This window comes from Martes martes, assembly GCF_963455335.1.
Source record: "Martes martes genome assembly, chromosome: 4".
NCBI classification, from domain to species: Eukaryota; Metazoa; Chordata; class Mammalia; order Carnivora; family Mustelidae; genus Martes; species Martes martes.
The window spans coordinates 153,717,861-153,743,720 of NC_137891.1; the positions used below are offsets into that span (position 1 = coordinate 153,717,861).

At 47.8% G+C, this 25,860-nt stretch overlaps 1 protein-coding gene across 2 annotated transcripts in view; it reads left to right on the forward strand.

Annotated features, from left to right (window-relative positions):
* Positions 1–23,169, forward strand: part of AGBL4 (AGBL carboxypeptidase 4) — a gene marked incomplete at both ends in the record, with an annotated part of 1,559,236 nt that extends 1,536,067 nt beyond the window's left edge. The window contains 2 exons of one of the 2 annotated variants that reach the window (XM_080800716.1): positions 6,790–6,886; positions 23,061–23,169. In XM_080800716.1, coding sequence (XP_080656842.1) covers positions 6,790–6,886; positions 23,061–23,169 — 206 coding nt within the window. Of the gene's footprint in view, positions 1–6,789; positions 6,887–13,035; positions 13,157–23,060 lie in introns of those variants that run through there. The other variant, XM_080800715.1, reaches the window with a different exon arrangement.
* Between the last annotated feature and the right edge of the window lie 2,691 nt (positions 23,170–25,860).

Sequence of the window (25,860 nt, forward strand, 5' to 3'; positions counted from 1 at the left end):
TCTACCTCCCCACTGTCTACCTCTCTCTCTCTCTCTCTCTCTCTCTCTGATTCTCTCTTTACCACAGGCTTCCTATTCTTCTGTCTCTGTTCCTCACCCCATTTCTCTCCACTTCTCAAGTTCAAGTCACTCTCAGCCCCTCTGACGATCTTCCTGATTTTTCTGCTCCATCCTGGTGGGTTTCTCTTCGTGTCTTCCTGGCTCTTTCCATCTCTTTCTCTTTTGGCCTCTGCTGCTGCCTGTCTGTCTGTCTCTTCCTCCCTTCTGCTCTGTCTCCGTGTCCTCCCTCTCCCCTCTCTCCCACATTCACAGCCCCCCTCCCCTCCGGGGTGCCTCCGGACTCACCTGCGATTGGACAGGATTCTGCCGTGACCTCTACAAACCCCCACTCAGCCCTTCAGAGAAGGATCCGTCTGTTTGGTCATGCACCTGTCCCACACGGTGGAGGTTGGGTGAGGGAGGCAGGGACCAAAGTTATTTCACTGTCATGTTGTTCTTCTCCCTTTACCTAGAGGCTCCTCGACACATCCCTCTTAACATTCCAGCAGCACTGTCAGCCTTGCCAAGGAGAAATCACTTTTCCTTGGCCTGCCACTCTGCAGAATTAATCTTTCCCCTTTAATGATAATCATCTGTTGCTGGGAGGGGCAGGAGTATGAGAAGAGAAGGAATTCTAGGCGGAGGTTTCAAAACAGGGAGAAAGTAGGAGTTCAGTTTTCTCACTTGGAAGTCAGATGATAGCAGGGAAAGAGCTTCATGAGGACTGAGGCCATGTTTTTCTGTTTTTCTGGTTTTTTCTCTGTTTCTCTGCTTTTCTATTCCCTATGTCCCAGCTCCTGGAACAGCATCTGGCATGTAAAAGACATAAATATATGAATGAATGAATGAGTGAGTCAATGAATGAATGAATGAATGAATGGGCTTCAATCCTCATATCAGTTCTTGCTGCACCTCACAGGACAAGTCACTTCCGAGTTGTCATCCGCACAATAGGGCTGGTAATCAGAGCTGCCCGCAGCACACAACCATGAGGACAGAGAAGGGAGGTATGGGATCTGGTGAGATGGCCTGGACCTCAGCTCTCTTCAGGGCAGGCCAGGTGGGCGCGCTGGTGGTTCTGAAAGAGCTGCAGGGAGTGAGAAGTGTAGAGCTGCCTGCAGAGAGCCGGGGGCAAGGAGCAGGATGGGGAAGAGAGAGGAGGATGTGTGCGAGATGCGTTGCCTCTGCGACCCCTCAGGGAGGTGGGGAGGACCTTCCTCGGGAAGCTGCTATGTGCCAAGAAGGAGGTGTATCTGACTCCCATCAGGGGGCTCACATCCCTGAGGTTAACTATTATCTCTAGTAGTGGGGTTGGGTTGGATTTGGCAAGAGCCCAATAATGAAATGGCTGGTCAGAGCTTGTGTCTCAGATAAGGAGGCCCCTCACCCTTGGTGCTGGCCAGCTCCTTCAACTCCAAGCATGCTCAAACCCCACCTTTCCCACGAGGCCTCCTCTGACCACTCTGCTTAGTGCTACAGTATGCCCCTGCCCCCAGTGCTCCCCTACTCTGCTCTTTATGTTTACTTCATAGCACTTACCACTTTCACTTTCTAGCATTCTCGAAAACTTACCAACGTGTTAGGTTGACAGTTTGTCTCCCGTAACTAGAACAGAAGCTCCATGCCAACAAAGATCTTTGTGAGTTTTCTTCACTCTGTATCCCAATTGCCTAAAACTACTGGGCACATAGTAGGCTCTCAGTAAATATTTGTTGAATGAAAGAATGGGGATGGGATTTTTCATAAGCTTATTGTATTGAACATACCACGTTAATGCTGGATAGGACTTGAGGGACTCTACTTTTTACCCACAGAGAAGGTAGGCTCAGAGAAGGGAAACGGCCAAGGTCACATGGCAAGTTATTGGCTGAAACCAGGTTGGTCTCTTGAATTCCCCCTGCATTGTGCTCATTCAATGCACCAGATCCCAGGCCCCAAGACCGGAGAACAGAGGGTCCTGCAGTCACTGCCACTCCCTGAGACACCTTGGGACACTCAAGAATGGGTCTTCTCTAAGAGTAGGAACAAGAGGTGGAGAGCTGTGCTGAGTGGAACATACCATACAGTCAGCAAGACCTGTGGCATGAGTAATCCCAAAGGGCTGGTAGCTCAGAAACCATTTCCATGATCTGAGTCTTTCCCTATTTCTGATTTAGGACTAGATGCTTAATGTCTCATTGTCATCTCCAACTCCAAATGAACGCCTAGTCTCTCCCCTCACCCTGTGCCACCACCCCCAGGTTTCTACATTCCCGATCATGACACCCCATGTACCCAGCTGCTCAAGCTAAACACGTAGGAGGTTGCCCTTCATTCCTTTCTCTCCTCAGGCCCCACGGCCGACCTGCCAGTTCATCCCCCAAGACATATCTTCCCTTCTCTACTGCCTCTGTCCTGGTCCAGACCATCCCACCCCCTGCCCGCATCTCTCTCAGGGACCCCTGCAGTAGTCTCCTGGCCAATATGCCTCTTTTACTCTTGCTTCCTTATTTTTAGTACAGCAGTGACCTTTTAAAATGATAAATCAGACAGTCTCATTTTCCTGCTTAAAATTCTTCAGCAGCTTTCCATTCACTTAGAAAATCCAGACTCCTTCAGATGACCCAGTGTAAGGCTCCACATGATCTCACTCTTGCCTGTGCCTCCATGCCAGCCCCCTTTCCGACCCTCTCTCACACGCAAGGACCCTTCCCACCGCCCTTCCTTGGCTCTGCCTCTCCTCAGGGAGGCCTGCCCACGTGCCCTATCTGAAGCAGCACCCCCATCACCCTCTTTCACAAATCCTGTGCATCTTCATCCTACACTAGTTCAATCGCAATTATATACTCATGAGGGTTTTTATTGCTTTGTTATATGTCTCCATTTCTAGACTTAAGAACCATTTTCTTGGTTGGTTTTTTGTATCATCATCATCATCATCATCATCATCATCATCATCATCATCATTATTATTATTATTTTACCACAGTATACCCTGAGCCTTCCAGAGAACTTAAACATAACAGATGATCAACAAATACATATTGAGTGGACAAATGATAGATACCACCATAGATAATCACATCAAATATTTTTTATTGCCTACAGAATAGGAGTTTAAATGCCTTAATTTGGCATTCAAACCCTTCACTGATCTGTCTGCAGCCTACCTGTGCAGCCCCAACTTTCACGCTGTCCTGAGGTGGCCTGGGCCCATGGGCCCTTCTCAATCTCATTTATGGCCCAGGGTCATATGTCCCCACCCCACTCCATGCTTCCACTGATGTCATCTCTCTCTTCCTCCCCTTTGTGATTGGTCCTTGACCTTCACATCTTTGTTATACATCCACTTTCACGAAGCCTTTTACAATTCCCCCAGTAGGAATTCAACCTCTTACACATCCACAGAGCTTAGAGTTTGCATGTAGGATCACACTCCAGAGAGGAGAAACCATATGCACAGTGGTAAAAGACACTCCGTTCACAAGCTACCTCCATCACTTTCAAGCCACAGGGCTCCAGGTCATTTATGCAAGTTTTCCTCTTTACAGTTTCCTCTTCTGCAAAATACACGTGGAATTGTACTTTGCTTTTGCAGGGTTATGGTGGGGGCTGGCCAGAGTAACTACACTGTGCAGTGCTCGGGGTAAGCTCGAAAATAAAGAGTTGCTTTTGTGAAGGTGACCAGTGCAGCAGCCTGTCCGGTGACATAGTTGGGACATGCTAGCTTCCTCCTCTACACTGTCAACTGTCCTTGTCTAATTTCTCTGTCTCTAACCCCAATCCCTGTCACTGTGCCTCCCAGTATATACATGGGAGGAGCCCAGGGAATGTTTGAATGAATGAACGAATGAATGGATGAATGAAGTGAGTAAATGAATGAATGAACGAGTGAGTGAGAATGAACAGCATGTGCCCAAACCTTCCTTACCTGTTGAAGTATTGCAGGAAGTACTAGAACTCCTGACACCCGCCCTTTAGTTCAAACAGCTCTGAGCAGAAGTGGCCAAATCAGTATGGGTTTCACCCCATCCTGGACGTGCTCCCCCGCTTCTCTGATTCGGGGGTCCTGATCCCCTCTGCTGTCTGTTCCTGCCCTCTGTGAGAAACAGATCAGTGAGCCCCATAAGAATATGTGGAAGATGACAGTTCCAGCTTATGGGACTTTCAGAGATTGGTGGAGGTGCCATGGGCTAGAGGGAGTCTCTCCTTCCTCGCGTCTCCACATAGTGGCTGGGCCTCCACCTGCAGCCCCTCCATGGGCCCCTCTGGGCTTCCCCCTGGCAGGCGGCCTCAGGGCAGCTAGACCGCTTTCGGGTAGCTGCAGGACCCCAGCTGGAGTATTCTAGCAAGCGAAGGGCAAGTGACAACTCCTTTGCTGACCTTGCCTCGGAAGTCTCGCCAGGTCCCTCTGACCAGTTCTGCCATTCTTGTAGTTACAAGTGAGTCACAAGCCCACCCAGATTCAAGGGGAGGAGATATGGGCCACATCTCTCCATAGAAGGGTGGTCAAGGTCATATCCTAGAATAACATGGGAGACATTTTTGGAAAATACAAGGTGCCATACATAAAACGTGGCAGGGCCAGGATTCTAAAACTTCTGCCATGCCTTTTGAGCCAGTCAAGGGGACCTGTCCTTTTCCGTGTGGCCCCGTCACTCTCACTGTGAGCACACACAGTGGTGATGCGGTTTCCCCAAACCGAATGGACCCTGGCTGGGTGAAAGCAGCAGACCGGGGTCTGCTGGGCAGAGAAGCCATGCCCAATTCCAGCCTGTGAACTTTTTAAGGAGGAGGACAGGGAAGGTCGGTCACATCCAGAGGAAGAAAGCAGGTGGCAGCTGGAGAGCACGGTGAACCTGCAGCGCGTCTCACTGTCATAAACAACTTGTCTGGTGTTTTTCCTTCTCCCACCAGGCACTGGCCTGGGATGACTCAGCCCTTGACAGAAAAGGTGCCTTCGTGTTGAGAAACAGCCCAGGGTGGTGGAACATTCACTGCTCTGGGGTCAGACGTTCCTGAGTCGGAGTCCCGGCTCTACCTTTGCCGGCCAGGCATCCTGGGATAAGTTCCTCAACTTCCCCAAGCCAAAAGGAGATTAAAATGCCTTCCTCACTAGATTGTTTGAAATGTTTACAAAGTATACATTTGTATACAAATGTATACAAAGCAAAGTACCCGTGCCATGCCAGGAACATAGGAGGTGCTCGCTTCTGTGTCCTGGGCCGTGTCCAGCCCCAGCTCAGGGCGATCTTGAAGACAGTGGTGAGAACTCCTTTGACCATTCCACAAGCGCAAGTACAGCTCTGTGACCCTGGATGGAGTGGTGGCTGAGACCTATCCCATGATGTGACAATGAAACTGAGGTGTCTGGGGACAGAGAAGAAGAAGTCAGCCCCGTAAGACATGCTCAGGGAGGAAGCATGGCCTGGAAAGATGGGAGGGTGTGGGCAAAGGCCCGGAGGCAAAAGAGGTTCAGTTGCTGGAGTGTGAAGACCCCGGGCAGTGAAAAGGGGGAGACCACAAGCACAAAACTAAGAAAACAAGCAGGGGCCTAGCGATGAAGGACCTTGGAAATCAAGTTTCAAAATTTGAACTTTAAAGGCAACTGGGAGCCACTTGGGAGTTTTACTCAATTGGATGCAGGGGTTAGCTCTGCATTTTATAGCATCCCTCTGACTGTTGTAGGAAATGGAGCCGAAGCAGGAAAGTCTGTGGCAGGGAGACCCATTAGGAGGATGACAGTAATCCAGGGGACAGGTGATGCTGGCCTTTCCTAGAGGGACAACAGGGGAGTGATGTGGACAAACTCAAGAATGAGGAGGTTCCTCAACAGTGACAGTTCGGATGTTCAGAGCTGAGGGATAGGAGAGAAGAGAGAAAGGCTTTCAATGAAGTCAGTTTAGAAGTCATGGAAGCATAGGGCCAGAGCATCCATCACAGCCCTGGGGAGAGGAGTATCATGGAAGGCTTTGCTAAAGGGGTATCACCTAACTGGAGAATTGATGAGCAAAAATTAGCCAAGGGAGGTGGGAAGGCACTTCAAGCAGAGAAGATAGCTCATGTGAAGGCCCAGAGATGTCAGCTATAATGCACAGAACAAGTACTCTCTGTTGTTGCATACATGATTGGTCTGCCAATTCATACTAAAATGCCAATGGTTGATACAGAACTGGCCCTTTCTCCTTCCCTGGGGAGTTTGTACTTTAACAGGTCAAGAATCCTTGCCCTAAGGATTTATGATCGGTAGATTTCAAGATAGAATAGGGATACTGGGTGAGAGGATTTTACCATTGCCCCCTCTGGGATTATCAAAATATATGACTGATCCCACAGAGTCAAAGAGACCCTAGTCTACACACAACAAAGGGTCTCTTGACCTTGGGTCTTGCTTATCTGTTTCCACCCTGAGCTGCCTAAGGCCAGACTGCAGAAGCCCAGCGATTCCCAAAGGGACGCAGTATATTCTAGAAACTATGAACATAGCTTTGAGGTAAGAGTACACAGACCCGTAACCTGATTCCTCTGCTTCTTAGTCCTGTGACCCTGGGCAAATTATTTAGCTTCTCAGCACCTCAATTTGCTCATCTCTAAAATGAGGAAAATAATAGTACCTAACATTCTGTGAAGGTCAAAAAAGATAGGACCTACAAAAAGCTTAGCAGGATGAGTGGTGTCACTGTCTCTGTTACTGCTGTTGTTATTACTGGCCCTCTTTTCGTTCTGTCCCCATTTCCTTCCAAAGTTGCTCCTTGACACACGTGCTTGCAGATATGAAGCTGGGAAGGAACGTGGCAAGAACATTTTTGGATTATTATCGGCTGAACCCCCTGGTCGAGAAAGTGGCAATTCCCATGCCGAGGCTGCGGTAAGTGACAGAGCAGAGCCGTATGGTTTGGGTCCTACTTAACTGGCTTTGTGTTCAGGGACAGCTTCCATCGGGTTCTCTCTGGCCCTCTGTTTCCCATCTGTGGTGGGGGAAAGATAATCCCTGTCCTGCCCGCCAGTGGGTGGGGCAGAAGAGCTCAACAGCATGTTTTGTGACTATAAAGTATCATCACAGAATCAGACAGTGTGGCAGCGGTCACATTTCTGGGTCTCCCATGGGAGTCCATAGGGATGGGAGGTGCTGGGGACTGAGTGCAGTCAAGTTATTCTGGGTGTCTCCATATGCTAGTTCATCTGGTAGCTCATCCTCTAGGATTCCTACTTCATCCAGGCTCATAAGATCTCTGATCCCTCCATTTTCTCATCTGTAAAGTGAGGACAATGGCACTCACCTAGAAAGTTATCATGAGATGTGTGTTAAAGCACCCTGCACACTGTTAGGCATACATGTATCTGCAAAGGCAGGAGAGTCCCCTTCCCTCAAGACATGAAGGTTCAGGGATGGGGAGGACACAACCCTAGGAAATTTCACATCAGGTCTTCTGCTGGAATCAGCTTTTTGGGCCACTCAAGAGAGAAGGTCAGGGAATGAGTATCCTTTCAGAGGCCTAGACCAGAGACCAAAGTGCTGTGCATTCCCATGCCTCCTGGAAGCAAGCCCAGTGAGCATTTGGACAGGGACTTCCAATGGCACCTAGAATATGCTAGCCCTGCCCTAACTCTTGGCCTTATTGCCCACTCTCTAGTGATCCAGCCTCCCTAAAGGACATAATGATGTCCAACTTCCTTCTGCCAGACCAGTCTTCCCATTGACCTTGCCCATGAACTTGCCCATGTGCTTTGCTGCCTCAGGGCCTTTGCACTAATGCACCTTCCTCCATACCCTGTTATTAACAAAGACACTATTAATCACTGTTACTTATTGAACAAAGTACTTTTTGTACATGGTCTTATTTATTCCTCATAGATATTATATCCCCCCATGACAAATGAGGTAGAGAAAGCTCAGAAAGGTGAAAAGAATTGCCTGTCAAAGAGATTTTGACAGAGGCAGGATTTGATCCCAGGTTTGTTTTATTCCAAAACTAGACTGAAGTCCAGCTAAGCTCCATCTTAAGCAGGAAGCCTTTCTCGCTATCAGTCTGGTTTCAAATTCTGTCTCAGGCTCATGCTAACTGTGGGATCTTGGGCAAGTTTATTGGCCTCTTGAAACTTTTTCTACTTACCTACAAAGTGGGCATAATAACTAAAACCTCTAAAGATTTTAAAGATTAGATACAAGCTGGGTAGAGTGCCTGGCAGTCAGTAGGTGCTCAATAACGTTTCCATCTCCTCTGGTTTCTGGGCTGCAATCCCAGATTCCCAACCAGCTCATTGTGGTCTGGGGTAAATCCTTGGACTTCTCTGACTGGGCTGGTTGATCTCTCAAGACCTCATTCCACCATGCTGTGAGGCCCAAGTCTCCACAGAGTCTGCGAAATAATATATTCTGATTCATCATGTGGGGTCTTTGTGCCCACCCTTCCCCATTCTGGGTGGATTAAAAATACCTTCAAGGAGGATCATGTCAGCTTCTTCTCTGCTCCCCAGTGCCTAGACTGTACTGAGCATACATACCTGTATCCATCCATCCATCCCTCCCTCCCTCCCTCCCTCCCTCCCTTCCTTCCTCCATTTAGGAAAACCAGTACTTCAAGCCAGGCCCCTGGAGGGAGGGAGGTGCTCCTGCTAGGCTGAGTAAGTGATTAGGGCATGGCCCTGCCTTTGAGGAACTCACCCCTAGAGAAGGGCTCATTTCATTCTTAGAAGTCATTCTTGATTGGTTAAAGTTCTTAAAAATTTAAAGCTTTCTAACGCTCAAAAGCATTCTTAGAATCTCATTTACAAGTTAATTTGGGGATTGTCTCTCTCAGGTCCTCTGTCAGCCTGAATAAAACTATCTCAATTCTTTAGACTTTTTCCTAGCTTGTTGCACTTTCAGTGAAATGGTGTGGACACTCAGGGAGACTAGCAATGGCGTGGGCCCCTCTTCCCAAAATGGATGAGGACGTTAAGGTCCAGGGAACACACACTGGTCGCAGCCAGAACTAAGCCCAAGCATGAATGAGCAGAATTCCTCTAGATGGACAGGAGGCCGGAACATGAAGCTGGGTGGAAAGGCTGCAGGGAGCTCTCAGGGTCCCAGTGCTACTGTTCGTGGGGCCTCATTGCCCTTCAGAGCCTCTTTAGAAAAGAGCTGGAGAGCTCATTCCTCAAAGTGCACAGCCTTGAGGACTTGAGATAAATGCACCCACCCTTAAATTACGGAAAACCAAACAAACTCCCTCTCCATCCCCACACCTCTGTCTCACCCAACTGTGAATATCACTTAGCTCTCAGCTCGTTAGCAACTCTTGAAAAATGAATTCCCAGGAGGACACGAGGCTCTGATTTAGGACTTGAATACATCCCCTTTGTTTGTATTATTTTCCACCCAAGCATCAAATAACATAAGTGAAAGAGTAGTTCTGGTTTTAAAGGAAAATTACATGTTTTGACTCTAAATTAATCTTTGCTTTCTTTCATATTTGTGGATAATTATAATATGTCAGTTTCCACTCACATGCTGGTGGGAGCCTGTCGGGTACTAGGCTGCCCTTCAGAGAGGATCCCTGGGGAGGGCCAGCAATGTGGGCCCGAGAACACAGGTTCAGGGACCTGGTGTTGATGCCCAAAGCTGAGACCCCACACTTATCTGGACCACAGTGACATAGCCACAGGGCTAAAGTTCAAAAGGTCCCACCAAGGTAGATGAAAATTAGGATAAATGAACAGGCGAGGTGAGCCTCTGTGGGGAAATAGAGCGTGAGCATGGAAGGTAGGCTGGTCTCTGAGTGTGAAGCGGGCTCAGGCATAGCGATGGGCTAGGAGGGCGGGCTCCATGGTGGGGCTGTGATGTGTGTGGCGGAGGATGGGAATGATCATCTGCTCAACACACTGGAGCCCACCATGTGCCAGGCCATGCACTGGGTGCTGGGGGACATAGAAAGCCCCTGCCCATCAGGAGCCCAGAACACAGAGGAGAAAGGCATGAATACATGCAAAGACAACAAACGATACCAAACAGTATATGAAAGTGCTCAGCTACATACCAGATTGCACTCTCTCTCAAAAACCTTCCATGGCTGCCTATTACCTTCAGGGTAATGTTCCAGCTCCTTTTCTTGGTATTCAGAGTTCTGGCCTACATCTTGAACATCATTTCCCAGCACACCCCTTTGCCTGAGAGCACACTCTCCACCCCATCTGCTTTCTACAGTTTTATACCTTATGCAGCAGACTGAACAAGTCAACTATTTTCATGCCTCTATATCTTTGTTCATTCTTTTTTCCTCTTCCTGGGATGTTCTCCCATTTTGTCTCTAGATGGTGAATTCCTACATGATTTTCAAAGCCCAGTCTAAACATCGCACCTCTCTGCTTCACTGTCTCTGTTCTCCACCTGAGATAGAGCTGCTTCCTTTCTGCTGGATTCCTAACTGCATTTTGCACACACCTGTGGCCCTGTATGTCCCATAGAGTATTGTCAAGGCCTCTTCGCACATCCAGCCTCTCCACTAGACTGGTTGTTCCCTAAGAAGCTCTCTTGGGTCTCTCCTGGATCTTTAGTGCACAGTGCCTAGCAGGGAGTAAATCCTAAATAAGCCCCGAATGTATGAATTATAGAATGATAGAACTGAAGAAGTCCCTAAGAATTCTTGACTTCAACCCCTACATGTTTTCGAAAAGAAAAGCAAGATGCAACCAGAAATTCCCCTCCCATACCACCTGGCCAGCATTTGGCAGCCAACAGAAATATCCCAAGAAGGCTTCAGGGAGGAAGTGGCATTTGAGCTTGATTTTAAAGGACATGTAGAACTTAGCTGGATGAAACAGAAAAAGGACAGAGGATGTTTCATGTTGGGGGTAAGGTGCAAGGCAGGAACCGAGCCTGAAATGGCAGCCCGAGGCAATGACAAGACCAGGCTGTTTAGAGCAATGGAGACAGTAAAGACAAGAAGTTCATTTCTATCCATCATTTCAAAGTTCATTTCTATCCATCAATCACTCCTCAAGCACCTACTCCATGCCAGGCGTGAATTTTGCGCAGGAATTACAGAGAAAAATCAAATGCGTTAAATTCACATTCTCATGAGAAAAACAAAGAACTAGCTAGAACTAGACAAAGAACTACGTAGAAATGGTTTGCTGAGGGCAAGGTACAAAGTACTGTGGAGGTCTTGAGAAGGGAGAAGCTTATTTTCTGGGAAGTCTGCTTCTCAAGTGAGCCTGGAGAGGTGGAGGAAAGCATCATAGGAAGAGGCCCAGAGACCCAGATGTATGGGATATTTGCCTTCCAGTGCCTTCTCTCTCTTTGCCCCCATCTTTAGTTACAGAGGCTCTTTGCCAATCAGTCTACACATTCACACGCCCCCTGTCCACTGTATACCTTCTGCCACACCCCCATCTACCTGGGGCTGCCCCGACCTGTGCTTGTACCTGAGATTGCCTCTCTAGGGGAAGTATGCCTTCCTTTACCCCCATGAAAACATAGCCATCTGATTTCCCATGCTCCCTTTGGGTGTTAAGGAACCACACCCCTCAGTGACATATGAATGGCACCCTTTGCAAAGCTCACCCCCAACCCCCATTTATGAGGGCCAATGAAGCAGGAAGGACACAGGCTCTTGTGTGCTCTAGGGTGTCTTTGGGTACCAAGGTCTAGATGTATCTCACCCATGCCAGACAGCCTTGCTGTGTTAGCCAGGTCCCTCAGCAAGGGTGGCATTTCAGGCAGGGAGGCCTCCTGGTGGGGGAGATATGTTAAGGCAACATGTCCCTTTTGTGTGCTGCCACCTGTTACATCTTCACCTCATTCATGACTCATCAACAGTGAAGGAAAATAGGTACTCCAAGGTCAGAGCATGATGGGTTACAAGAAGTTGTTTTTTAGTCCTAATTCAAAAAGCCCAAGAGAGCTTCTGTATTTATGGTGTTTGCCACTTTCTATCATGCTTTGTAATTCTTTATTATTTTGTGTAGTCATTGTGTGCAACTGTGTCCTCTTCTAAACTGTAAGCTGCCTGTAAGCATCAATGTCTGACTCATCTTTGTCATGACCAGGGACCATGGGACCCCGCTAAACATCTAGCACCATGCCTTTGTAAGTCACAGCAGACAAGGGAGGACATTAAGGGCATTTACTCATATTATTTCATTTAACCTCACAACACCTCTGCAAGATTGGAATGTCTTATCCCCATTTTACAAATAAGGCCCAGAAAAGTTAAATAACTTTCCCAAGATCACACCCCTCATCATAGCCAATCTGGAAATTCAGGTGAGTTCTTTCTGGCTTTAAAACCTACTCTTTCCACTGCAAATGAATCTTGGTCCAACACATGAATGAATGGCACATCAACTTATCAGTCAACAATGTAATAAACGAACAAGGCCCTGTATGAGGGAAAATGCAAAAATGGACAAAACTTGGTCCCTATCCACAAGGAGCTCATAATGTAGTGTGTGAGCCAGACAGACAGAGGGCAACTATTGAAGAATAGTGTTAAGGGTGTGGCTTTGGGTGCTAGGTGCTATGACTCAGAGACGAGTCAGACATACTTCCACCTTCCAAGGTCACCCAAGCTCGTGGCAGAGACAGACCCCTGTGAAATGGAATACTTAGGCTATTCTGAGGAACATAAGGGCAAGTCTGGAGTCCATGTTGGTTATAAAGAGGATGGAGTCCCAGGCTCATCCAGAATATGGATCTTCTGTGTGTCCATCCCCATCCCATTATGAACTGGAGAGGATGGGTTAGAATCAAGGTGGAAATGTGGAAGAGTTGGAGCTGTAGTCAGTCAGATTTTTTTCAGAAGCAGAATGATACAGAGTATCCATCCATCCATCTACCAGTCATTCATTGAGCCATGACCTGCTTTGGACCAGGCTCTGGGCTGGGTTCCTGGGACACAGAGAAGAGGAAGACAAGGCCACTGCTCCTGGACTGTTGCAGTCCAGTGGGGGAGATACATGTGCACAGAAATGATTTCAATCTGGTGTATATATGTGCTGTCTTTCTTCTCTCTTTCTGTTATCCCCCCTTTGCAGGAAGGAAAAACCCCCTCCTTACAAGCACCCACTTCTGCGGGGCCCAGCCAGCAACCACCCCAACGGCAAAGGGGACAAGAAGAGCTCCGTGAACCACAAAGACCCTTCAAACTCTTTTTAAGGACATGGAGTCCAGAGAGGTCTTGTGGAGACAGGAGTATGCATTTTCTGCTGGGGCATGAAATTAATCACCCTTCTCTAGTTTCCAAGATCAAGGGTGCAGGATAATGAGTAAGCTAGTGAAAGGGAAGGAAAAAAGGAGAAACCTCACCATCAATTTTCCCTTTTACCAATGGAAAACCAATTGTGGGACTTAAGCTTAAGGTTCAGGAACAAAATAGGAGGCTCAAACCAAGCGAGTACAGATGCCATTTCCCACAGCACAGAGGTCCTCACAGGAAGAGGACAAGCTACATGTCCCTTTCAAGAGGTCTGACACATCTCAGGTCAGTGCTTTTGGGGTCCCATTACCTTCCAATGTTGTATAGCTACCATAGGCAGTTGCCTTCTAGAGTAGATGATGATTGTTCACAGTTCTAGAAATGCACCGTCCATACTTGCTGATCCAAAACAACATCAATGACACCTGCAACCCAAAGGCAAATGTGCTGTTGGAAACAATAGGACAGAATTTTTGAAATCACAGTGGTCCGATGCACACTGTCACTGTGTCTCTGAGCTACATGCATTCCCCCAATGACCTGGGTAGTTGAATTGAAGCTTTAGCTCCAAAGACAAAAGGTATTGGTCACTCATTCCAAGAGGTCCATCGCGGCTCAGATCTCCAGATCCTGGCACCAGGGACCAAACCCTGAAGAGGTGGGTATGGATGCTCTGCAGTGGGGGAAGGCTGACTGCCAAGTGAGGAAGATGCAGAAGACAGGAGAATGCCACCCCTCCCCACCCTCCCCACCCCCACCTGCTGCCAAGCAGAGGGCTGATAAAATAAAAAAAACAGCAGTAGCAGTTCCCAAGGGGTGGGGGGAGCTAAATATTGTACATTTTTCTAAAGAGTAAAGTGCCTTTGTATGATGAATGGGTCCAGAGGAGTCTGCTCCCTTCCTGTCCGTGAAGCAGGCAGGCTGAGTCACCATGACAGCCTGCTAATTAAAATGACCTCCCGGAAATGAGGATTCGGAGATCGGGAGAGGAAGGGAGGCTCAGGGGAGATAGGGCCTTTAGCACAAAGCTCCAGTTAAGCCTTCTTTTGCGTTGGGATGGGGGATTTTTGAAGTTTGTTGCAAAAATTGAGAGCAAAGCTCGTTCTCCCTTTGCTTATTGGTTTTCAGAAATAATAACAAAGAGCCATATGTTAGTTGGCTACAAATGTGTTGTATATACAGCTTCTCCTCTGAGTTCTTGTTGCCCAGAGGAACACAAATAAAGTGGTTTATGCATCTCTTCTGTTCCTCTGAACATTCTTGGCACCCTTCCATTTAGGTCTTCCACTTCCACAGGAACGAACCAGCCAACCCAAATTTGGTGTGACTCGCACGTTGCTGTCAGGGACTCTGTCATCAGGGATAAGGAAGAACAGTCAAGACTTGACTTTCCAGCAGTTTCTGTGTCAGAGTCCTGGGGAGCTGAGCTGAGTGTAACCAGCTCAACGTGAGCCAAGAGCCTGGCAAGCCTTTCAGAAATGATAGCATCTCTTGAGGCAGCATGGAGAGAGGCAGACTACATAAGTCGGGCACAGTGACAGTCCAGGTCTAGCTTCCCTGGTCAGACCATTTCCATAATATTGGGACCATATTTAGGCCCCACTGTAAAAACTGCATTCATTAACTAGATCACAGGCCTCACAAGTCCTAGGTATGCTAGCAGTTTAAAACCAAGGACTGGGACCCAGGCACCTCTGGCTTCTTACTCTGCATTCAGACCCGGGTTCTGTCTTTTAATATCTGTGTGATCTTGGGCAAGTTATTCAACCTGTCTGAATTTCAATTTCCTCCTATAAGACGGTGATAGTGATACCTGCCTCATTGCAGTTGTGATGTGGGTCTGGGAAACGTCAGCAAGGGTGCGCAGTAAAAGTGAGCTGTGTTCTTTGGGATGTCATCAACATGGTGAGGCGCCTGCAAATCATTTACCATTGGAAATGGAGGAGGAGATATGCTGTTTATCCCTGAGATGAAAGATGAGAGGGAGTGGGGGTAGGAAAGTATGATCACAATCTCTAAAAAAATGGAAAGAACATCTGGGACATTCTTTTTGTCCCAAAGAAGCAAACCTGTGTTCTGTGTGGCCAAAGGTAAGAACCAAATCCAGGGGCGTAGTTTCAAGAAGATGGATTGCAGCTCAAAAAATGGGGTAAACTTTCTAGTGAATAGAGTTGCCAGCCATTGGATGGGCTTCCTGGGGAAACAGTGAGCTCCCCATCACTAGATGTATGCAAACATTAGGAATGAACATCTGTCACAGAGGAAATGGAAGAGGTTCCTTCTCTAGGGGGATGCTGGATGCTCTGTGGCATCCTCTCCTGGTCAATAAATCTGGAGAGGAATGGCTTGAGGCAGGTGGTTACATACCTGATGTCAGAGAATGGAGTTTACAGTATAAAAAGTATCATTTAATGCTAAACAAATGACATTAAATGTCTCTGAATTACAGCATATGGACCCTGCTAACATTTAGAATTCCTTAAGAGGGAAAAAAAATGTGTAGCTATAAGGCAGACTATAGGATGTGTTTGCAATAGGACCACCTGCTTCTTTCCACTGCCAGAGCAGAGAGGAAGGGGCTACCCAAGAGACCAGGGGTTGCCAGTGGACCTCCCTGGGACCTTGGCCTGCTCAGCAACTCCCTAGCTTTCTTAGACCCGGTTCTACCGGTGGTCTCCAGTTAGAGAGGAAGGATTTCAGCAAGGAGATGGAAGTCAGCAGCAATCTGGCAGGTCAATCAGCCAGAAGCTACTAGCCTACCCAGCCCCAGGAGGGGGCGCTCCAGACTCTCTTCTTGCCTACCCATCTTCACGTCTGCCTCTACCACACATAGGTAGAAGGTGCTACCAAGCCAGTGTTCCGAGGAAAGTGAAATAACTGCCAAAAGGAAGAGTGGAGAGGGGAGAGACACGCTGGGCTTTCACTTGGTTCTCACACGTATCTCCATAAACAGTGCCACTTTTCTTTCCACAAGTCCAGACGCTCAGAGACAAGACTAAGGGTCTAGTTACAGTCAAAAGCTATGGTAGGCAAGCCAGTAGCCACCCAGATTCTTTGTGCAGCAGCCCATAGGAGAGGGGCACCTGGGTGGCTCAGTCGGTTGAGCATCCGGTTCTTGATTTTGGCTCAGGTCATGATCTCAGGATTGTGAGATTGAGCCCCACATCGTGTTCTGCGCTGGATATGGTGCCTACATAAGATTCTCTCTCTCCCTCTCCCTCTGCAACCCTCCGAGATACACACACACACACACACACACACACACACACACAGAAGCCCACAGCAGAGGCTGAGTCACCTCCCTCTGATAACAATGCCTGCAGCAGCAGGGGATCTTTAGCTGGTAGCTTGCCCTGTGATTCAATGACATACCTGAGACCTACCTAAGAGGATCTTGACTCATTTTCCTAAGTAGTAAGGACAGCGCCAACCATGAAGTCTGGAGTGATTAACATTTGCTGGGCCTTAATTCATTTATCTGCCAAGTATTCACTGGGCATTTGCTGTGTCCCAGGCATCATGCTAGACACCTTTGCATCCACTGCCTTATTTGATACCCCCAACAGTCCCTCTAGGTATCATTTTCTATTTTGCCCAGGTGACAAAATTGAGACTCCCAAAAGTAAAATCCTTTGTTTGCATTCATTTGGCTAATGAGAATCTGGATTCAAACCCAGCTCCCTTTCCACCACTGTACACTGGACACTCTCCATTGGTCTCTAGGGAAAATCAGGTCAAAAGAGAACAGGTATAAGCAGAATAACAAGTGACCAATGGCATCACTTAGACATGGTGTGGAATGGGGAGAGAGGCAGGGAGCATGAAAGCTTCCAGGTTGGATGTGTGAACAAGGACTTCAGGACTTTTTCACACCAGTAGCTGAAACCCTGTCTTCTTCCATCTCTTGCTCCCACACACCTGTCTGAGTTCCCGCTGGGCACTCCAACAGGATAGGGTTTGGGCAAGTAGTCCATTTATCACTCGACTTGCAGAGGCTTCTATATCTCCCAGGGCTCCTGGAAGCTCAGCAAGGTAGTCATTGCAGGACCCATCCTGGCACCCTCTGGGTTACAGACCCCACGCAGATAATCTAGTTCAGGTGCTGTTATCACTCTCTCATTCTGGAGTGTGTGAGCTGAGACCACAGTGTCCCCCATTGTTGTTCGGAAGTCTTCCTCTGAGTCTTGCCTCCTGAGCATTTGAAGGGCACCAGCTCAGCCAGAAGGGCACCAGGGTAGACAGAATAGAGGAGACAATCTAACGTAATAAGAACAGCCTGGGCTTAAAAACTCAAACAAACCATAATGTGTATCCCAGCTCTTCTATCAACTCTCTGTATGGCTTTGGGCAAAAAATTTAACCTCTTTAAGCCTTGGAATTCTCATCTGTAAAATGGGAATGAAAACCTACTTCCCATAGTTATTGTGAAGATTAATAGAATAAAATCTATGTACAACAGAGTGTCCATGGTTAATACCATATTGTGCACCCAGATGTTTGTTAAGATGGTAGATTTCATGTTAAGTTCTTAGAGCGCAACAACAAGAACAAGCAACAACAACAACAACAACAAAAAACAGCACCAACAAAGCATTTGGAGGTGATGGAGATGTCTATTACCTTGGTTGTGGGTCATTTTGCAGGTGTTTGCATAGGTACAAACTCATCAAATCGTATACGTTGAATATGTGCAGTTTTTGTATATCAATTAAACCTCAATGAAAGCTGTCTAAAAACTATACCTATGTATATATCTACAAAATACGTGGCAGAGAGTGGGACTCTTTCCCCAAATCACCCCCACCCCTGTTCACTTCTCACTTGCTCACTAGGGTTGAAAATCCCTTTTCTTGGAGCCAAAGTTCTCTTTAGGCTCAGATGAAGTACAGACAGGAGTATAAAGTCTTTCTGAGTAGAGGACAGGGGTGAGAGAAGTGTTCAGAAAGGTGACAGTCACACAGAGAGATGAATGTCAGGGTCAGGGACCTAGGTCTCATTCACCTCTGCGGCTTTAGCATGAACGCAGATTGTTCAGCCAAGCCTGTGCTCGCTGAGTGTAGAAGGAACAGGTGTTGGAGGTGGGGTGATGGGAGAGACCTGACCCCGTGACGGAGAGGAAAGAGGCTTTGTAAGTTGGGGTTCTGAACAGGGGAGAAGACAGTGTTGGACCCAGCAGTCTCCCAGCCTGAATTGAGGCGGAAATGACAAGACTAAAAAGAGAAGGGGGTATAGGTTCTGGGAGATGTCTAGTTTTATTAAAATAACAAAGGAGTTTTCACAGGATTTCTAAGAGGCTCTTTCCAAGTTGCCTTCTTGGGGATGGTCTCTGAAGTTCGACGTGCTATGCTGGCTGCAACAGGACCTCCCAAGTTCTCTCCCCTGTGTCAGCTCTTCCCACTCTCACCAGACTCCGGGCACGTGTTAGACAGGGCTTACCTCCCCATCTGGCAGATGAAGAAACTGAGACCAGTGCAGTCAAGTCTCTTGCCTGTAGTCTGTAGCTGGTAAATAACTGGGACCGGGGATAGGCACAAACCCACCTCTGACACATCCCACTGCGCTTTGGTTCAACCCCAAACCTCAGGGCTAAGCCCGTCTAGTTCAGAAAGTCATCCTTGTGACACCTCTTAGAGCTCCTTGATGCTCACAATTTGCTTGTCCCCAAAGACCTGGGATCTATTTTTGGCTGACCTTATGTCAATCTTAAATCCCAATCTGCTTCTCTCCCTGGCATCAGCTGTCTGTCTTTTCCCACCTAGTTGCCTGGGCTGGAAGCCTTGTCATTGTGTTAACTCCCTTCTTTCCCTCACCCCGCACAGCCGGCCAGCCCCCCAGGCCCATTGTTTCTGCCACCGCAATGTGTGTGCCCAGAAGTAGTACAATGGAGTGACTTTGGGGTCCCTAGACTCAGGATTCGACCTCAGCTCCACCACTGGCATTTTGGTCTTGTGAATCATTTGTAAAGCAGTTTACTTTCCTCCTTGTTAAAATGGAGACATGATACTTCTGGCAGGACTGTTGTGCCTCTCCCTTCCTCTCCTCTTTCCATGCACTCCCGCCATCATGTCCTACCTGGATTGCTGTAACATCCCCTCCTTCCCCTCCCTGTTTCCAGAGGCTGGCCTGTTCACCACTGGCTCTCTCCCCAGGGGTGCTTACAAGATCTCTATAAAACATGACCCCACCTTTAGGGCACCTTTTCAGATCAAATGTCTAGGGTGATCCTGGATGTCACCCCACTTTTGTGTCTTTCATACCGCCCTTCTGATCCGTTGCCGCATCCTGATGGTTCAGATCCATCCACCATCTCTACGCCCCTTAACTAAAGAAAATTCTTCCTCATCTTTCAGGACTTAGCTGGGCTAGCCCAGCTCCATGGTACCCCTCCCCAACCCCAGTCTCATGAGTTGTAATTAACTGCCTCCTTTTCTTGTGTCCCCCAGCACATATGTTTCTATTCATCAGTTCCTCCACACACGTGAGAGTCATCTCCCAGAGCAGGGATTGGGTTTGACTGCTCTCGGTACCTCCCGTGACACCTACCGCACCTCTCAAAATGTCCGAGGTGCTCAGCAAGTGTCGCAGAACACAAGAAAGGGAATGACTCAAATCCAGAACTCCATCCTGAGCTTATCCTAAGAGCTGGGTTCTGATTCCAGGCTCCCCTTCCCAAAGCCCTGAGCTCTCAGAGACATTCCACCACTCAGGCTTCTCCCCTGGTTCCCCTTGCTGGCAGAACGGGCTTCCAACTCAGCACGAAGGGCAGCGTGGTCAGCTTGGCCTGGGACTTGGAGTCCCCGCTAGTCTCCGAGACCCCGTTCTCTGTGGGGAGTTGGAGGAGATGGATGTACTTCATCTCTAGTCCCCTCTTGAAGGCCATTCTTTTTGGGAGCTCAAGGAATGAGGCCGTTTTACTTCTAACAAGGAGGAGCCTGGACGTCACCGGACTCCAGGGCTGCCCTTCCTGCCATGTTCCCTCCCTCTACCTTTTTGTGGGCTGTCCTCAGACTGACAAGACCATATACATTTCATTATCTAAAATGTGGGTTTATAAGAAGCCTCCGGGAGCTCCCTGCTCTGTTTGCATGCCTGTTATGGCCTCGTTTCGCCTCATGTGTCTGATGAGCCTGGCTGTAGCACCGTTTGCAGCCGGAGGTCCCTGCCCACCCTCAGGGCTGCAGTTTCTGTCTTCACAGGGGAGCTGGAGCGACCCTCAGGCTGGGAGCAGCAGGAGAGAGGTTTTGCCGGGAGGGCAGGCTGGGCTGGTCCAGAGGAGGCTTAGAGCCTCTGTTAACACACCCCGACCCTATTCCTGCACCTAAAAGTAGATACTGCTCACCGGCTACATGGAGTTTTCCCACTAAATATCCCAAAGGTTTCCTCTGCCCCCACCCCAACCCACTTCCCACCCCCAGGATTCAAAGTGGAAAGTCAGAAGGATTTGGAGACAAGGCTGCTGGAACCTGCTCCCAGCTCTGATCCCGCCAGGCTCTGCGAAGTTGCATAAATCTCTTGCCCTGTCTTCAGTTATCCTAGAGCTTCATCTGCTTTCCGTTGCATGCTCCTCGATACGGGGGCCTAATCCTTAACCAACCTGCTCTTGAGTGTTGGGGGGATCCGGAGAGGATGAACGGGAATGGTCAGTATTCTGGAAAAATACTTGCCAGTATTTTCTCTCCTTCTGGGAAGGGGAGAACTGTCATAAAGGTTACTACGTGGTCCATGCCTTGCCTTTGATCGGGATCGTCCTGTCATTCATTCATCCAACAAACTTGATTAAACATCTTACGTTTGCCAGTCACTTCCCATTCCTCTCTGCAGCCCTAATTCCTACCTATCCTTCAAGACCTCTCCTCCAGGAAGTCTTCCCTGATCTTCCAACCCACCTAGACAGCTCTCCCTCTGAGCTTCTACAGAATGATTGTTTAAAATCTCATTTGGCACTTAGCAATAGCTTCATATTTCACTTTTTTGTGTGCAGGAGCTCTGTCTTCCCAGCTCAACTTGGCATTGTTCTTGGGGTCTTACTCATTGCTCAGGTCCCAGGGCCCCACATGAAGCCAGGCAGAGAGTAACCCCTCACTGACAGTTTCCAGTATTGCTGCTGCTGCTGAGAATGATGAGGATGCCTGCTCCGAGTGTCATTTCTATAAAGGTGCCCTCTCTCCTTCCCTCCCTCCAGAAGTTCATAAATAAGGGCCACCCCTGACATTTCCCGGGAAAGTGGAGCAAACCTAGCTTACAGGCCCATAGAGGAAACTATCGGGCTTTAATGCTAAGAGCATCCATGGGAAAGAGGAAAAGAAAGGAGAGAAATGGGGAGAGAGACTGGGAGAGGTGAAAGAGAGAAGTTGATTATGTTGGATTTGAGTGTGTGTGTGTAGTATATTTGCACTGTTTCATAGTTGTGAATGTGTGTGTGTGTGTGCGCGCGTGCACGCTTTACTGAGTATAAGTGACATATCATTGCAGATTCTCAGCACGTTTTTACATCAACTCCTACTCAGAGGTCCTGGGTTAAGTTTCTGTTTGAAATTCTATCTAATCTCTCAGCATTTCATTCATATTAATGGGTTACCCCTTCTGCCCAGCCTCCCTGGGACTGTGCCCAGCAGGATGTCAAGGCTACCACCTCTCCTTCCCAATCCCAGTGAAGGCTGATGTGGATCCCAGCCAGGCCAGTCCCTGGGGTGGAAAGGAGCCCCTTTCCTGACTCCTGCGGTGGTTGAGCTCATGTTTAGGTCTCTTTCCTGTATCTCAGCCTTGGGGTTCCTGGTTTTTTCTCTCTCTCCTTCTTCAGTCCAGCCTCGAGGAAAGGTAAACACAGCAAACAACCCTGGCATGGTGTGGTGTGGTGTGGGGTGGTGTGGTGTTATGAAGGGAGAGTCTGCTCCCATAGGCCCCCCTGCCCCAGCACCTCTCCAGATTCCTCCCAGACTGTTGGATGCCGTGGCTCTGGAATGCTCATTTCTGTTCAATTTCGGAGAGCCTGCTCTAAGCCGAACTGAGTACTGGGCAGTGGTCGAAATGGAGGGCGCACCCTTGTGAAGTAAATACTTGATGGCTCTGGCCCGTAGAGCAGCTCCAGGGGTCTGGAGGCTTTGACTTTGTGGAGATGGAACACACAGGATGGGGACTTGCCCACATTAAGCCTTGGTCTTTACGCATGCCTGCATTCGTTCTTTAGTAAGTTTAACATTTATTCATTCATTCTTTTGTCCATTCATTCATTCGCCCTTAGGCAGTCCAAGTGGTTTGTCAGAAACAATGTTAGCCCAGAAGCCTGGATTCAAGCCCGAGTCACCTGCTATCATCTTTCCCCTCCCAGCCTCATTCTGACCTGCAGAATGGAATTAAAGAATGATTGCTGTTGCTGATTCATCGGATTACTTTTGGGAACTTCAGGGGAAATGGCTGTAGTGGGGAGTAGGCATGAATAGCCTCTGTGTGCACCCATTCTACAAACACACCATATAGGAGGGGAAGAGGGTAAGGGACAGGGACTTCAAAATGTTCCATCTGGTAGAGACAGAACTGGAAGGAGAAACATCTAATCCCAGTCCACTAACACCGACACGACTTTAGAAAAGTCACTCTCTCTCTTTAAGCCTCAGTTTGCCCATCTATAAAATGAGCCTATTGAAGTAGGTGTTCACTGAGGAGTTTTGCCATTTGGGGGTTCTGGGAGCTCCCCCGCTAGTCCCATTGCCTACCCTGAAAGATGGTCTCATAGTGACCTTGAAAAGCATGTCAGGTTGCTAGACCCTAATGCTATAGACAGAATGTCTACATAGTACTTTTTTCATACTTGGTTCAGTGGCATGGTGGTGATGCCAGCCCCCCAAAGATTCTCTCTGTCCTCAGACCTGATGCCGAACCAGACCCCTCTGGAGAGACGAGTACAGCGGGTGACACGGCAAATCTCGTATACAGAAGGTGCAGTGCTGCGGACCTAATTAACATCACCGTGTAATAGACACACCGTGGAGCATGCTTGAGCAGCCAAACAGGATAAATAAAACAATGCTTTATCTTAGGTCTTGGTTAACAGTGAGTAACTAATAGACTTGTGCATTATTTACTACGCTTCACTGCACAGACCCGCTGTGGCTGCCCTAGACCCCATGAGAAGGCAAGCCCTGATTTCAGGGGTGTGCTTTATAGATTGTTTTGCTAAGCAGCTAGAGAACTGGGACCCTGACTGGGTGTTGTAATAGACTTGTGTAGAGAGGTGGGCACAAGAGTGTAGACTGTGGTATCTGACAGATCCACTTGAGATCAGCTGTGCCACCCTATAACCTTGAGCCCCTCTGTGGACTTCGGTTTCTTCACTTACAGGATTAATTAATGCCTGGATCACAGGATGTTTATGAAGAATAAACGGCATGATGTGAACAAAGCCCCTGGCAAATGGAAGTGTCCCTTCAAGGGTAGCTATTATTGTTAGCCACATTCATGTTACTCTTATGCTCAGTCTTTGCAAGGTGGTCAGTCAAGTGACCGTCCTGGCACCCAAGCTTGGAGGCTATGATCCCTCATTATAAGTGGATGATGTGGTAACAGGGTCTTTCTTCATCAGCAGCAGGTGGTCATTTGTCCACCTCTAACAGTGTCCTCCTCCCCCTCATTATATCAGCATTCATTCATCCATTCATTTGTTCATTTATAATGCCTGCCATGCTATCTTAGTTTGGGTTCCTCCAAAGGCAGAGGCTGGGACAAGCACCTGAGAGCAAGTAGTTTATTTGCTAGGAGATACCTGGAAGCAGAAGTAAAGGAAGAGACCAAAGTGAGACAGAACAGGGAGAAAACCCAGTAGAGGGTGTGCTAATAAGCTCATTACCACTGTGGGGAAAAGGGGACTCAGTCCCTCTAGTGGCTTTCTCAGAAATGGTATAAAATCACTCCCCAGAGTTGTCTCCCCAAAAGACAGGGAGACAGCTGAGGGTTGCCTTCCTGGGTGTAAATTTCCCTTCATTTCTGGGTTGCTCTTCTGCAAGGCTGATCTGAGGCAGCCAAGGTCCAGCCAGATCAAAGATGCTGGACAAGTACATGGAACTGTGCACTATGGCTGCACTGAAATCAGGTGGGCTGAGGAGACATGGGACAAGAAGCACAAGCATCTGCTACACATGGGCACAGGAGAGCCGAGTGAGGCATGAGAGCCTTGACTTTGTTATCTCATGTTTAGGAAGTTCAGTTCTGAGTTAACTCTGCATCCCAAGAATCTAGCACAGTGCCTGCATGGAGTTGCACACCCAGTGAGTATTTGCTGAGTGGAAAGATAGAAGGATAGATGGATGGTTGGATGGACATATGGATGGTGGATCAATTTTTTTCCTTTATAAGAATAATTTCTGCCTACGAATGTGTGGGGTAGACTGAGGTTGTGGAAGGTTGGATGCAGATGAAGTTTGATATAGGAAGGTGCTCAAGATGGGGCAAGGGCAGGTAAGGCAAGGAGTCCTCAGGAGAAATTAATCTAGAGCTGGCTTAAGCGAAGTGGGGCCAAACAAGTCATTGATGTTGGCCTATTCACAGAGTTGCCCCAATCTGGTCCTTCAGCCTGGAATCCACACCACAGATGGAAGCCAGAGGCACAGCTGAATGAAAATTGTGAAGAAAAATAGTCTCAGGGGCACCTGGGTGGCTCAGTGGGTTAAGCCTCTGCCTTCGGCTCAGGTCATGATCTCAGGATCCTGGGATCGAGGCCCGCATCGGGCTCTCTGCTCAGCGGGGAACCTGCTTCCTCCTCTCTTTCTCCACCTGCCTCTCTGCCTACTTGTGATCTCTGTCTGTCAAATAAATAAATTAATTAATTAAAAAAAAAAAGAAAAATAGTCTCAGAGCAGGATCAAAATGGAGAGAGCCCAGGAAGACCCAGTAGCCTGAAGCTTTGACTCAAAGGACCTCAGATTTAAGTACCTCTTAAGGGGGCGCCTGGGTGGCTCAGTGGGTTAAAGCCTCTGCCTTTGGCTCCGGTCGTGGTCCCGGGGTCCTGGGATGGAGGCCCGCATAGGGCTCTCTGCTCAGCAGGGAGCCTGCTTCCTCTTCTCTGTCTGCCTGCTTCTCTGCCTACTTGTGATCTCTGTCTGTCAAATAAATAAATAAAGTCTTTAAAATAAATAAATAAATACCTCTTAGGCCTTTGTGAAGCCTTGCCCTTACTAATTGTCCATGTTGCTGTTGCATGAAAGCTGAATTTCCTGTTAGTACCTAGGGCCTTTGACCAGGAAAAAGGAAAACGAAAACAGAGTGTTTGAGATTTTATACATACTTTGTTTTTAGGCATCTTTATTTTTTTTTTAGAGTTGAAATCTTGAAGTTAAAATCAATTCCTATAATTAACATTTCCTTTTTCCTGATAATATGGATTACTTAGAAAATTCTGAAATTTGAAAAATAGGAAAAAACATAAAGAAAATAACTCACCACTATCAGGAGATAAATAACTTTTAATACATTTTAAACAAAATTGAGATAATTTTATACATACAGTTTTAGATATTTTCCCCCACTGAGTTTTCTAGATGGATTGTGTCACATATAATTTTCATGTACAACTCTCCGTATTTTGAATATTCTTTGAAAACATTCATTTTTACCAATTATGTAGTATTCTACCATTCAGATAAAACATAATTTATTAACCCAGTTTCTTCTT